The 15,934-nt window shown below is 39.4% G+C and overlaps 1 protein-coding gene across 4 annotated transcripts in view; it reads right to left on the bottom strand.

Annotated features, from left to right (window-relative positions):
• Positions 1–15,934, bottom strand: part of DAAM1 (dishevelled associated activator of morphogenesis 1) — a 158,064-nt gene that overhangs the window by 103,389 nt on the left and 38,741 nt on the right. Inside the window, exon 1 of one of the 4 annotated variants that reach the window (XM_059694504.1) lies at positions 9,571–9,592. The exons of 2 other annotated variants lie outside the window; for them this stretch is intronic. In XM_059694504.1, the coding sequence (XP_059550487.1) occupies positions 9,571–9,591 (21 nt within the window). In that variant the 5' untranslated portion in view covers position 9,592. Of the gene's footprint in view, positions 1–9,570; positions 9,593–15,934 lie in introns of those variants that run through there. One more of the 4 variants, XM_059694513.1, reaches the window with a different exon arrangement.

The following is a 15,934-nucleotide window of genomic DNA, read 5'->3' on the forward strand; positions in this document are numbered from 1 at the left end:
TTGGAACCTTCTCACAACTGAAATAATTCTGGCATATCCTGAAAGAGAAGAGGTTGAATAGGTACATACTTAGTTTGAATAACTGTTTTCCAGATCTTCAGGCAAAGTGTAGTGTGAGTTAGAGAAGATATGCTGAAGGTACTCTGGGCCCAGGACTCCTGACGCCCCCCTTACAGTAATGTTCAGTCCCTCTCTGCAGGGAGGCAGGAGACCTGGTCCCCTGGAAAAGTCCTCTACTCACCTTTTCAGCCCTCAACCAAATGCTGTTCAACAATCTTACTCTTAACACTATGACCACATCTTATCATCAAGGCATCTTATTGCCAAGTAGGTATACTTTCTATTTCTACACAGGCGCCTATGAAGAACAATGTCGCCTGACATGCTATGGAACTCAAGGTCTCGGGAATGAAAATAGAGACACAAAAGCTTGCCTGGGGGCTTTATATGTTCAAGTTTACTGAAAGCAAAGTTTAAAACTTGCTAATTACGTTCCTATCTTCATGTTCTTCTGACTACTTTTATGCCGAGATTACATCAATACAATTGCAACAGGAGAAAATGAAACACCACGTAGAACAAAAGTTCTTGGTTAAAATTGGCCTCTCTCTCTGGTAACTATTAAGAAACCCCCATCTTTCGCACGGCCACTGTCTGTGCTCTTCAGTTAGGGAAGTGCTGAAGAACAGACACAATATGACTCATGTAACGTGGAATAACGACCTGGGCTCAACCACTTCTTCCACGGAGTGACTTTAGGAATGACTGAATCCCTCTATGACTGATGGGTTTTAAGTGGACATTACAAAGGGAAATAAGAATAGCATTACAAAGTCAGAGGGGGAATTTATATTTGATAGCTACTGTTTGGTGAAAGTATGTTAACCAGATTCCTTTCTCTGACATTCCTGTGTGTATCAGCAGAACAAATTCCTGGAATGAGGCTGGTTTAATCTCTACAGGGCAGTTGTCATCACTAAATTAAGGGCTCTGCAGGTTAGTCAGCTTATCTGCAAACTGTGGGAATTTCTCTGAGGGTTTTGGGGAGGGGAGAGTGTGGAAAAACATATTAAAATAATCTTAGCCTGGCCAGTGTAGCTCAGTGGTTGAGCATCGACCTATGGACCAGGAGGTCACGGGTCAACTCCCGGTCAGGGCACATGCCCTGGGTGCAGGCTCCATCCTGAGTGTGGGGCGTGTAGGAGACAGCAGATCAATGATTCTCTCTCATCATTGATGTTTCTACCTCTCTCTCCCTCTCCCTTCCTCTCTGAAATCAATAAAAATATAGTTTTAAATCTTAGCTTTCCTGTACATTTTAAAGCAATAAACAAGTTTAACATTTCAATCCAACCACTTATATGAAAAGTTCCATGTAGCACACCCAACTTAGTTACCACAAAGATGCTGACCTCTGCGACATGGACCGGACTGCCCTCAGCCACTGATGTCATCTACTGATTAGTCTGTTTTTTAATCTGAAGGCATCTTGTCTGCCCAGGAGAGTAATTGCAAATTAGTCACCAAGATAGAAAACCTAGTACTGAAAGGGCCCAGGGCCACTGGCTTTCACACTTTTCCCTCAGAAAGATTAATTCTGAACACGTGTGGATACAGCCACCACTTGCCATTACAAATATAAAATATGTCTATAGAAAGCTAAATACATAGTGATTCCTGGGTTTAAAATTATAGTGCAATGAGTTGTTTACAAGATCCTGAGTCTCTCCAAATGCCTGCTGCTCAGAGGGGCTCATTTTGGGCAAGGCCGGCACCACACCTATTCTTGCACTATCCCCTAATGAGTCCTGCTCATGATGAGGCAGGGAGAAGCCACCCAGAAACAATAAGGACAGATCATGGGGAGTCATATTATGAAAACTGAAACTCCCTTTGAAAGAAGTACTCTGCCCTTCATAAAAACTCTACCTACAAATTTTACATAATAAATCTTCAAGAGCAGTTTATGGAAAGATGATAGTAAACGCTTCCTCTGAATGTAAGTGCAGGTATAGAAATAAGGCAGTAAAGAGGCACTCTGGCCTCCACCTGTTTCAGGTGTTGTGTGGACCTAGTGGGTGTTGCTCTTCAACCAGAGCTGCCCCAGCCCTTCCTGAGAGAGACACACACCCACTATGATTAAAACTGAAGACATTACTTTGTTGTGTCAGCCTATAAAACTAATTTTGAAAGGGACAGCACCAAAAAGATATAGAGAAATAAAGCTTTGATATGAGGTTTCCCCAGTCTCCCTTCACATTGGGAATCTCCATAAGCACTGAGATATACAACCTTCAAAATCAGAACTGATTTTTTTTAACGGGGGAGGAGGGACAAGAGGGAGAGCCCTCAGCCCCACAATGGGCAATCTAATAACCTGTGGATGGAAAAGTCAATTGGGTTGCCTCAGTGGGAGCAATCTAACAGTGTCTTTTGTTATTTTTAATATACTGGTTCTTTGATCCACATCTAAGAACTCCTAGAATGCATATCTAGGAATTAACCTACAGCTAATACTCACAGATATATAGTAACAAAATGTACACTGCAACTCTGTAATAGAAAGAAAACAGGATTCATTATTTGTAACAAGAGAATCATCTGTGTCCTTCAATAGGGAATGTTTTAATAAATGTTGGTGCATCTCTATTGTAAAACACTGGTTCTCTTATCTTGATGCGCAGGCTCTACTCTGAACCAATTATATCAGATTCTCCTATACTGGGGGCCCAGTGAATAGGAGTTTTCTCAAACTTCACAGGTGATTCCAACGTGTAGGCAAGTTTGAGAACAGAATCTTAAGCCCAGGTTCAAAGAATGTGCTAGACTCATGGATACTGACATGGAAAGATATAACATATTAATGTTAAGGGGAGGGGGGGTAGAAATCAAGTTGCATAACAATACACATGTATCACCATTTGTGTCAAAAGTAAAACAAAACTGTATTGATAGCTGCACATACAACACATACCCGTATATATGTGAATGCATAGCAATCCACACATAAATAGAAATATTAACTGTAAAGTTACTAAAGTATTTAGCCAAATGCTTGGCACATGGAAGATGCTCAATAAATGGTGGCTATTATTTCCATGTGTGTCTTAAGACTTTTGGAGTCTATAAAAATAGCTTCATGTGGATAATGAACTCTCATAAATGCATCATGCAGGTGTCAGTATTCTATTGAAATGAGAACATTTGCAAGCCTTCTCAATAATCTCATTAAAACTCTAAGTATACACCTAAAAAGTTGTTAGTCATTACATTAATTCTTTTATTTAAAATTACAGCTTGCTTGTCTGGCTGGTGTGGCTCAGTGGTTGAGCATCAACCTATGAACCAGGAGGTCATGGTTCAATTCCCAGTCAGGACATATGCCTGGGGTTGTGAGCTCAATCCCAGGTGGGGAATGTGCAGGAGGCAGCCAATCAATGACTCTCTCTCATCACAGATTTCTCTCTCTCTCTCTCTCTCTCTCTCTCTCTCTCTCTCGCTCTCTCTCTCTCTCTGTCTTTTACTCTCTCTCTCCCCCTTCCTCTCTGAAATCAATAAAAATATATTTAAAAAAAAATTACCACTTGCTTTGTGTATACTTGCAACCCATGCCCAAAAATGCTGACAGCTACATTGTCATATTATATTGATTTGTAGATCCACCAAAATGGCCCACTTAAAAGTTGTTGTATGTCAGCCAACAAATCTAAACATTTGGATGAAATGCTAGATGCAACCTTGTTCCCAAGAGGCAATTATTGGAGAATTTCCACTTCACGATGCCATTATATTGGAAGTTCTTCACATGATTACAGGGTCAGTTAGAAAAGAAATAAGTTCTATTATATTTTCCTTTTATTTGGCTGTGTTTCAATTAGACTTCTATTATGGAATAGAAATCATAAGAGCATCAGCACAGAAGTTCTCCCACCATAGACACAGCTGATTCTCACAGCCAATTGGCCTGGAGGTCAATTCCTCCCACTGATACCAACAACAATCAAGGCTTAACTACAACAAGACTATGCACACAGCCCACAAAGGGGTGCACCAAGAGCATCCACTTCAGGTGGCTGGGGAGGCTGAGCCACTGGGCCCTATAGGACCCTAGCACACAAAGCCACTCTATCAACACAGGGAAGCAGCCAAAATGCGGAGACAAAAAAACATGTCACAAATGAAAGAAATGGAGGAAAGCAAACTACTGGACATAGAGTTTAAAACCATGGTTATAAGGTTACTCAAGAATCTTCTAGAAACCTCCGAGAAATTTAGTGAGACCCTCAAGGATATGAAAAAGGACCAATTAGAAATTAAGCGTACACTGACTGAAATAAAGAATAATATACAGAGATCCAACAGCAGACTAGAGGATCCCAAGAATCAAGTCAAAGATTTGAAATACAAAGAAGTAAAAAACACCCAATCAGAAAAGCAAAAAGAATCCAAAAATATGAAGATAGTGTAAGGAGCCTCTGGGACAACTTTAAGCAAACCAATATCCGAATTATAGGGGTGCCAGAAGAAGAGAGAGAGCAAGGTATTGAAAACCTATTTGAAGAAATAATGACAGAAAACTTCCCTACCTGGTGAAAGAAATAGACTTACAAGTCCAGGAAGCGCAGAGAACCCCAAACAAAAGGAATCCAAAGAGGACCACACCAAGACACATCATAATTAAAATGCCAAGGGCAAAAGACAAAGAGATAATATTAAAAGCAGCAAGAGAAAAACAGTTAGTTACCTACAAGGGAGTACCCATACGCCTGTCAGCTGATTCTCAACAGAAACTATGCAAGCCAGAAGGGAGTGGCAAGAAATATTCAAAGTGATGAATAGCAAAAACCTACAACCAAGACTACTCTACCCAGCAAAGCTATCATTTAGAATTGAAGGTTAGATAAAGAGCTTCACACATAAGAAAAAGCTAAAGGAGTTCATCACCACCAAACGAGTATTATATGAAATGCTGAAGCGTATTCTTTAAGAAGAGGAAGAAGAAGAAAAAGGTAAAGATAAAAATTATGAACAACAAAGTGACAACAAATACATATCTATCAACAAGTGAATCTAAAAATCAAGTGAATAAAAAATATGATGAACAGAATAAACTGGTGAATATAATAGAACCAGGGGCATGGAAAGGGAGTGGACTGACAATTCATGGGGGGGGAAGGAGGTGTGGGGGATTCGGGAAGAGACTGGACAAAAATCAAACACCTATGGACGAGGACAATGGGGGGGGGTAAGGACATGGAGTGGGGTGGGAACCAGGTGGAGGGGAACTATGGGGAGAAAAAAGAGGAACAACTGTAATAATCTGAACAATAAAGACTTATTTTTAAAAAATTATGCATAAGTCATTTATTTGGGTACTGACTGGTTACAACAACTTTAAGGCTGGTTTCTAGCAATTTTCTCAAGTACATGCTCTAAAGGTTCTATCTTTAAAAGGTGAAGTGTTTGGAGTCCTCCTTATCAGCCGACAAAAAGTCATCACACTGTTACAGAACTAAATGAAAACACCATGATCATATGAATTTAAAAGAGGCAAGAGATGGTCTTTCCAGGACCAAGTTAAGACTTTTATCAAGGAATGTTATGAAACTGAGGTCTGAATGCTAACAATGGTCCTAGGAGATGATTCTAATTATTTCCTGACCACCAAAAAGTTTACATGATTGAAACCCTATTCCTTCAAACTCTTTCACTAAATGTTCATTGCAAACAGCTGGAAAGGAAATTGATTCTGAAGACCACAAAATGATTACCAGTATACTGATATCAGTCCCAGTGAATTAAAGTTACCATTATGTTGGAAGAAAATGCTCAATGGAAAAGTAAAATGGATTTTTCTGATATCTTTCTAAGACACGAGAACATTTGTAAACACAGTTCATAGAAAAATGATTACCAGTTCTGAACAAATGGCCTAGCATCAGTCAATGGGACATGCCTATCAAGCTTCGGGGAAATATCGAAGACAGCAGGACCTGTAAGAGTTAGTAATTAATTAGCTCCTTTGGCAATTGAGTTTCAAATCACTTCCAGAAATCCCAGATGATGTAGGAAGATGGATAATAGATAATGATACTATTTCTGGGAGTGAAGTTAGAGGCTTAAGGAAGTAAAAGTTAGCATGTGCTCCCAGGGAAACAGTCTTTTAATATCCACTTTATTGCCCTGACTGGTTTGGCTCAGTGGATAGAGCATTGGCCTATGGACTGAAGGATCCCAGGTTCGATTCCAGCAAGGGGTGTGCAGGAGGCAGCTGATCGATGTTTCTCTCTCATCAATGTTTCTAACTCTCTATCTCTCTCCCTTCCTCTCTGTAAAAAATCAATAAAGTATATTTTAAAAAATGCACTTTAATATATATCATCTTTTTTCATTAAATAAAGCTAATAATCAACCAAATTAAAATTATCAGCAGCTGCAAAAAAGAGTGTCTTTTTTCACTGGTGATTTCTATGTGATAAATATCCTTGGGAAGGATAGAGCAGAGAGAAGAGAGAGAAGAAGGGAGAGGAAGAGAAGGAACCATCAATTGGCTGCCTCCTTCATGCCCCCTACTGGGGATCAACCCAGGCATGTGACCTGACCTGGAATCCAACCAGCAACCTTTTGGTACACAGGCTGACGCCCAACTAACTGAGCCACACTGACTAGGGTCAGGGTGGGCAGTTTTAAAGTGCATACAAAGCCTTGGCCAGTGTGGTTCAGTTGGTGGAGTGTCCTCTGGGGTACCGCGAGGTCCTTGGTTTGATTCCTGGTCAGGGCACATACCCAGGTTGAGGGCTTGATCCTCAGTAGGGGGTGTGTAGGAGGCAGCCAATCAATGTCTCTCTTTCTCTCTCCCTCTCCCTTCCTCTTTCTCTAAAAGTCAATAAAAATAATTAAAAAAAAAAAAAAAAAAAGCCTTTCCACCCTGTACAAAATAAAGGCAATGCATAGACTTTGAGGATGGGGAAGGGATAGGGAAAAGCTGTGAGGACTAGCAATCACTGCCAAGGACAGGGGAGCACTGGTGTTGAACAGATAAACTGGTGAATATATATCATCTTTTTTCATTAAATAAAGCTAATAATCAACCAAATTAAAATTATCAGCAGCTGCAATAAAGAGTGTGTTTTTTTCACTGGTGATTTCTATGTGATAAATATCCTTGGGAAGTTACTCACATAGCTTAATAAACAATTCTGAAATGGCAAGAGCCAAACAGACAGTGAAGAAAGATCCTTACTGAAGTTTAATTACTATACATGGATTACCACACTCTTGACTTAAACCTGAGCCAAAAAAAAAAGTCATTCCAGTCATCAAAAGGGAAGTGTGAAGGAAGCTGATACTGTCCAAGGTGCCCACTCCACCCAACTCTTGTATTTTCTAAATAATTATGTGAGGACAGTAATTACTTCATTGAGTAATTCAAGACTAGACACTAAACAGACTGCTTCTCTTGCAAAATTCATTCTGAGTGTGATAACAAGAAAGGCCCTGTTTTAAATTGTTATTTGGACTCTTTTACCAAGCCTAGAGTAGTTGGACTGAGGGTTAATGTTTGGACTTCATATCCTCAGGAATATCGTTAAACTGCCAAAAGTCATCAAATGGCTAAATATGGGAAGCCATCAATACAGGACTGGTTAAATGACATAGGGTACCTCTGCAGAATGAAATACTATACAACCATGAAAAAGAATGGGCATCTTTTCTCATATTAAGAACTCTAAATTATATTAAGTAAAAAGTTCAAGTTGCATAATAAACATGACATATCATAAATGTAAAAAGGATATACTTATTAAAACATGCAAAAAAATTGTCTAACATGTGATAATAGATACAAAAATCCATTAAGAGTATCTCCTTCTGGAAAATAAAATGGAGATTGGAGCCCTGGCTGGTGTGGTTCAGTTAGCTGGGCATCATCCTTTGCACAAAAAGGCTGCTAGTTTGATTCCTGATCAGGGCACACTACCAGGTTTTGGGCTTGATCCCCAGCAGGGTCCTGCAGGAGGCAGCCAAACATCGAATCTCATGTGGATGTTTCTCTCTCTCTCTCTCTCTCTCTCTCTCTCTCTCTCTCTATCTCCCTTCCTCTTGCTCTAAAAATCAATAAAAATATTAAAATAAAATAAAATGGAGACTGGAGAAGGGAACTTGTTTGCACCTTAGTCCCTTCTACTATTTCTTTTATAATCCTCACCCAAGGATATGTTTATTGATTTTAGAGAGAGGGAGAGGGAGAAGGAGAGGGAGAGGGAGAGAGAGAGAGAGAGAGAGAGAGAGAGAGAGAGAGAGAGAGAGAGAAAGAGAGAGAAAGAGAGAGAGAAACACTGAACAGCTGCTATGCACCCCAACTGGGGAATGAACCTGCAACCTAGCATGTATGTGCCCTGACCAAGAATCAAACTCACAACCTTTTGGTGTATGCGCCTGGCCATGGCTAATTTTCTTAACATGTGCTTGGACTACATTTTTTCACCTTGATTATCAAGTGAAAGTTTAAAAGGTTTAGCCACATCTGTTTGTAAACAAGTATTTTTAAAAAATAACTTTCAGTTATCAACCTTCTTCAATATACCAACCACTTTCAATGTGCTCTATATCCATTTGTCATTTGGATTAATCAAAGAGATAAGCAATGATCCTTTGTCCTCCTGGGAATAGAGTCCACTGTCAATGAATATCTATGATCTGACCTTGCTTCACAGAATATTTTCATTTCTGCACTTTTCCATGTCACCGCACCCAACCCTACAATTGCTAGATCTCAAAATGAAAACAATCTGTCCAACTGAAAAACACCAATATGAGCAATGACTTTTTTCCTTTAAACTTATAATTTAGAATGAGGTGGGGGAGGAGAAAGAGGGGAGGATACCAAACCATTTACTAAAGACAATGCTATTTATCAACACAATTCCATCTCATCACCATAGCAACAGAATGCCATAGCTATTCACTTTCCCCCTAAATACAACTCAGAATCCCTTTAAATTCACTGTATTTTTTTGTAATAGAAGTAAAAATTGCTCTCTTTATCTTCAGAAAATCTACTCTCCAGGTGGCAGCCCCAGGAACAGTATATAAAAGACTAGAAGTGTCTAATTAAGGATTTTTTTGTTCTATTTCAGTAATCTCAAAGTCCTGCTTGCTAAATCTGGATTCTAAAACTATTGAAATAGTAGTACAGTGTATCCTGTTACAGTCATGGCTTCTGACCCAATCTTAAAAGAGCAAGCAAATACAGTAATAGAAAGTATAAATTACAAAAGTGCACCAAATGGAAGCATAACAGCTGTTCACAAAAGATGAAGGCAAACATTCGCATCTTTTTAAGAGGGACAAGAAAGTAAGAGGAACGATAACACTAAAAGAAACCTCAAAATAAAATTTAAAAAATATCAAGAAAGTTAGGTTTTGCATTTCATGGGAACATTCAATCTACTACTTTAAGACATGACCAAAAATATTTGATTCTTACTTATGATTTCTACATATATACCATCACCTTGTCCCTATGCCCCACATCTTCTTATTTCTCCTTCTGAAATTACTATTTACCTTACAGGTACCATTTTCCATTCCATGAACATAATCAACCAGGACGATCTGTTTTCGTTAGGTGTCTCTCCTATTCATTAGCAGTAAGTAAAGTTGTGACCAATGCTCTTGCTAACCTGGTTCCTGGCTCCTTCTTGGTTACTCCTCTATAAACACCACGTACCTCCCTGGGTGGTGGCACATAAAAGGTAAAAGGCAGTCCCTTTGTGGAAAAACATGCTGGTTAACAACTGTACTTGCTCATACTGGAAAAGCAACCACGGCAGAGATGTCCATAGATAATCAATCCAAACACACACACACACACACACACACACACACACACACACACACACAGTAAAATTTGAGAGTATGCTGTACCTGTTTTTGACATTTCTTATCGCGACATCTAATAGACATGTTTCCTACCTATTTGTCTACCTTGCACACCTCCAAGAATTACTTCATCTCCTTCTCCATGTGATTCTAATGGGATAGCAACTAAGTGGTTCTGCCTCTCTATCCATAGAGATGGACACCTGGCATTGGCTTGACTAATCATGGCACTTCATCCTCTGGACAGAGTGACTCCCCTAGGGATGGTCACACAACACAAAGAAGTCCAGAGGTCTTTATGCGGATAGATGCTACAGATGAAAGGTTGCTCTCCTTTTCTTGGAATCATGAGATGTAAGGACCACATACACCTGGAATTTACAATAGCTGTCTTCTCCACTACGGGTTGGAAACTGCCCAAGAACAAAGCCAACATAGGCAAAAGCAGAACTGAGAGATGGGACAAAGAGGTGGGGAGATGAGGAGGTTTCAATGACATCATTTAACTACTAGATCCTGCTGAGTCACAAGTGAAGTATCCCTTGAATTTCCCAACAGTTCAGTGAATGTTTTTCCCTTAGGCCAATTTAACTGGGGTTTCTGTCCCTTAACAATGTAAAAGACCCTGATTCATGCTCCATTTCACTAAATGAAATGAAACTCCCACTTACTGAGAACCTCCAAAGTGTCAGAGATGATGTGGGACATTGACAAATTTCTACAGTCATGCTGGAAAGAAGATATGACAGTTTCACAATAATGAAAGTAAGATACAAAGAAAATTCATAGAATTAGAAGGTATTAGCAAGGAGTTAAAGCCTGCCTGTCTCATCCCAAAGTCCACTTTCTTTCTACAAACCATACCCCCTCATCTCTTTTAAGCTGTGTTATTATTTCTAAGACTCAACCTAATAATCAAGCCATAAATCCAAAGACAAATGTCTCATTTTAGAGAAGGCTCTCAAGATTTTGCTGCCCACAAATCAGTATGAATAAAGTAACACTTCTTTTCTCAAAGGGTTCTTATTATTGGAAACAAAATTTGCCAGACTGACTTTCTAGGAATCTTAAATAAGCCTATGGGGGACTTATACCCCGAAGCTTGGAAATAATCCAAGTTTTGGTATATATGGATGCTGAAAAGATATAGTTAGTAGAATGTAAAAGTCATATTCATTGCTAAGGAGGGAGCATTCAGAAATAACCACCATCACCCCTCTTTCTCAAGACAGGCCACAATCCGAAATTTGAGCCATTCATCTCTAACTCTGTCCACAGGAGTAGAGTTTGAGAGAAGAAAGAAGAAGAAATATAACAGGGAGGGCCGGGCGGGGGGGGGGGGGGGGGGGGAGGGTTAAGAAAGCATACAGCAAGGCAAAAATTAAGAAAGATATCAAGAATCTGAAAATTTGACTACAGAGCCTATAAAAAGTAAACATATGAAACTAGTTGTGGGAGGTGAGAAAGAAGGGGATGAAGAAACTGGAATAGGCATGGGTGGGGTGGATGAAATTTACTGCTTTGCTCTGAGCATATAATTCATTAGCTACGTCTCTCTCTTTCTCCATTTAGAAAAAGAGCTACCATGGCAATAAGGAACCTATGTTTAACAGGGCACTACCATCCTTTTTTCAGGGTTTGGGTATAATAGGTGGAACCTGAGGCCCCAATTTGGGTAATAGCCAACTGTCCTAATTATAGGTTGGATTACTTATTTTATATAATCACAAAAAATGTAAGTGTTAAAACCATAGGGTGTCAGCCTATTTCATAATATGCAATAGTATACTTCCTCTGTAAGGTAATTTATGGTTTTCTAAGTACTTCTGTATGTATCATATCATTTGATTTTCCCAACAACTCTGAGAGATGAAGAGAGAGGCACAGGCAATCAGATATTGTTTTTGAGTTTACAGATGAGAAACTGGCTTTGAGCACTAAAGTGACCTCCACAAGGACAAACCACTCCTAAGTAGCAGAGTAGGAACTTGAATTCAGACCATCTTTTTTTTTTAATATTTTTTTTATTGATTTCAGAGAGGAAGGGAGAGGGAGAGAGAAACATCAATGATGAGAGAGATTCAATGATCAGCTACCTCCCCCTTCCCCCCCTCCGCACCTCCCCCCGGGGAACGAGCCCAAATTCCGGGCATGTGCCCCAACTGGAAATTGAACCATAACCTCCTGGTTCGTAGGTCGACACTCAACCACTGAGCCACACCTGTTGGGCCAGACCAGCCGTGAGCAAACTACGGCCCACGGGCCGGATCCGGCCCGTTTGAAATGAATAAAACTAAAAAAAAAAAAAAAAGACCGTACCCTTTTATGTAATGATGTTTACTTTGAATTTATATTAGTTCACACAAACACTCCATCCATGCTTTTGTTCCGGCCCTCCGGTCCAGTTTAAGAACCCATTGTGGCCCTCGAGTCAAAAAGTTTGCCCACCCCTGGGCCAGACCATCCTTTTTACAATATTCTGCAATGCCAGCCTGCCCAACCTGGAATCATCTAACAAAGAGCAGCCTGAGACTCTTTACTAAAAGGCTGTGATGGAAGAAACATCATTTACATTATTTTTGAAATAGATGACTACTATGTGTTATCAACACATTTGATATTTTAAAGGGCAATGCATTATACTTCCGGAAAGTGTCTACAGCAGCAAAAAAAATCATACAAATGTAGATATTCCATTGTTTTATTGGTCAACTACAGCTTTCTTCACATCAATTAAGCAGCTACTTATCAGGGGTTATATGGGGAAAATTGGAAATACAAAATGGAACAAGCCATACTCTGTGCCTTTCGGAAATTAAGTAGATAGAAGGGAGAGGCTGACCTGCAGATGTACTCTGAGAACACAGAGGAAGGATAAACTAACGATATCCAAGACAGTCCCAATCGGGTGGGAAACAGTAAGAGAAATCACACTTGGTTCCAGTCAGTTAGGAGCTTACAATCTAACAGAGGAGAGACTCATGAACCCAACAAAATACAGAGCAACAGATATAAACACCACAAAAGAGGTATTAAGTACTATAAGGATTCAGAGGACAAAAAGGGCACTTCCAAGTAGGATGATCTCAGAATTTTTTTTTTAAAGATGAAATGTGAATGGGCCTTTAGAGAACTGTTACATCTTAGTGGAGCCGAAGGAAGGGCCTACAAGCCAGCTGCCTGCTTGCTTCCTGTTAGAAACACATCCTGGGGAGCTCTGGGTTCCATTTGAGTCTAGCTGAGAACAGGGGTGCTGCTGGAATTCCTTGAACTTTCTCTGATTCACAAGATCAAAAAGACATCTCATAAAACAGACAAACAAAACTGATGAAAGACATCCAAGACACTTATCTTACTAGGCCCTGAGCTATTATGTTAAGAACATGAATCATTTGTGCCCCCAGTATTTCTCTCTAAATAGCCTCCATACCCACTGATGGAACGATAGCAATGTAAAGAACAAATATCCTACTCGTCAAAGTTTCAATTATATCCTCACAAATTATTCAACAGACCATTTAGTTTTGAAGGAAAAGCAATTTATGAATATATCATCTAAAAGCATGCTAGTAGCTTCAAATGGATATATGGGCTTCACTAATTTTCCCATTTACAGTAAAACTGGAGCTGGCAAATGTGCTCAACTAAAATTCATCTGATCTTCATTTTATAGATAATGAGGCGATAAGAGATTAAATGACTTCCTCAAAGTCACAGATTAATTTGAAGAAATAGCAAACAAAGGAGACTCAAAAAAATGATTCTAAATGGATTCTTGAAAACTCATATAACTGACCTAGCAAATGAATCTCAAAACCCTGCACAAACGTGTTTTTTTTACCACAACTTTAAAAATTGATTGGCAAGTAAATAAACCAAAAAAAAATCTATTTGCTTGGAATTTCATCAGTGTTTTAACAATCTAGCCCTAGCCTGTTTGGCTCAGTGGATAGAGCGTCAACCCATGGACTGAAGGGTCAAGGGCATGTACCTCGGTGGCAGGCTGGATCCCTGGCCCCGTATGGCAGGTAACCAATCAATGTGTTTCTCTCACATCAATGTTTGTCTCTCCCCCTCTCTTCCACTCTCTTTAAAAATCAAAGGAAAAATATCCTCAGGTGAGGATTAACAACAACAACAAAAAAATGATTTTTAACAATTTAATTAACTGTTTGGTAGAACGAGTAAACTTTGAATACATTTTCTCTCTTTCAAAGAAGAAAAGTAGAAAACCAACTCCCGAGACAAACTATGCGGCATATCATCTGTGAATCTGTGATCCTTCAAATAACTAAAAGAGCTAGTTCAGAGAGACTTCCCACTGACCAGCTGGTTCCTGCATCTGGGAGCAGTTTGGAGAGAATGGAAAAGGTCCAGGGGACCAACAGTTTCCTTAGCTACTAGGTAGTAGTAGTATGTGGTAGTGTCTTACTAAAGACTACAGGGCCTGTGCCAATCCTGGTGGAAAAAAAAAAAAAAAAAAACATAAAAAATATCTAATAAATTCAAGTTTTCAAAAGGATGCCCAATAGCATATAGGTATCCTTGAGTTTATGCTTCCTTCAGAAGAAAATTGCATGAAGTGTTCCATAATTTCAGATGCTCCCACTTTCTAAATTTGCTGCATTAGCCCAAACTAAATCCTATATTGGCTTTAGATTGGCCAATGGTGGTCAAAATAAACTTTTTCTATTTTTAATTCTTATAAATATTCTTCTTGGTATTACCACTGCAATGCTAGAACAGAACTTATTTTTTCTGTTACAACAATCTCTAATATGTATTCCACCACCTGGGGAATGTCACTCTTTTGGAATGTTTCTATCATGCTACAAATAATTTTTACTACATGTTCCCTTCTAGCAGAATAGGAATAGATGTTCATAAGCTCCTGGTTATAAACCAAGTGAACTGAGACTCCAATTATGATAGCTGCTCTTGCTTGACGGGTGTGGCTCGGTGGTTGAGCGTTGATCTATGAACCAGTAGGTCACAGTTCAATTCCCGGTCAGGGCATATGCCTGGGTTGCAGGCTTGATCCCCAGTGTGGGACATGCAGGAGGCAGCCAATCAATGATTCTCTCTCATCATTGATGTTTCTATCTCTCTCTCCCTCTCTGAAATCAATAAAACATTTTTTTTTTTTAAAAAAAAAGATAGCTGCTCTTCAAATCCCACATTCGTTCACATATATTCCAGAATGTGAAGGTTAAAACCAATGGATTCTACATGAGATGTAAGCAAACTACAGCCCTCAGGCCAAATGTGGTACTCCTCCCCTCAGCAACAGTCTTTGTAAATAAAGTTTTATTAGGTCACATCTACATCCATATTTATAGATTGTCTATGGCAGTCATTGACACGGAGATATTTTGGCCCCCAAAGCCTAAAACACTTATAATCTAGAACCTTATAGAAAAAGTTTGCTGACCCTTGGTCTACATTAAGTACATGAAGCAAGAAGTTTGGGAATGTTTTCAAAAATACTTACATTAAAAATAAATGAATTAATTATTTAACATATATTGACTACCTTTGAGGATTGTTCTCAGTGTTGGAGGCCCTTCATTAACCAGAAAGATGATGCCCCATCTTCATGGAGGTCATATTCTAGGGAGAGGACACAGGCAAATATTGGCCAAGGATTCTGAAGGGGTAGGATTCTTTAGCAGATGCAAAGTCATGAAGATGACAGCCAGGAAGTCGAAGACAATCTAAAGATTGTCCCAGGCAGAGAGAATAGCAAAGGCTTAAGGGGAGGAAATGTTAGGCCTGCTCAAGAAACAAAAAGGTGACTAATGTACCTGAAGCATAGTGGACAAGAGAAAGAGGCCTGAGGCAAGGTCAATGGAGTCAGCAAGGGCCAGACCATGTGCAATGAGTAATAAACAGAATCATGGGCCTAATAAATTTCCATCATCAGATCCTTAGCTATTAAAACAGTACTAGACAGTAAACAAATCAAAGTCTAAGGATTGCTCTGGAAGCTTCATTCTGTCACTTCTTCCTTTCAATCTGCTGAAAATTACCTGAAACCTCAAATGCCTAG

The sequence above is a fragment of the Myotis daubentonii genome, chromosome 1, assembly GCF_963259705.1.
Source record: "Myotis daubentonii chromosome 1, mMyoDau2.1, whole genome shotgun sequence".
NCBI classification, from domain to species: domain Eukaryota; kingdom Metazoa; phylum Chordata; class Mammalia; order Chiroptera; family Vespertilionidae; genus Myotis; species Myotis daubentonii.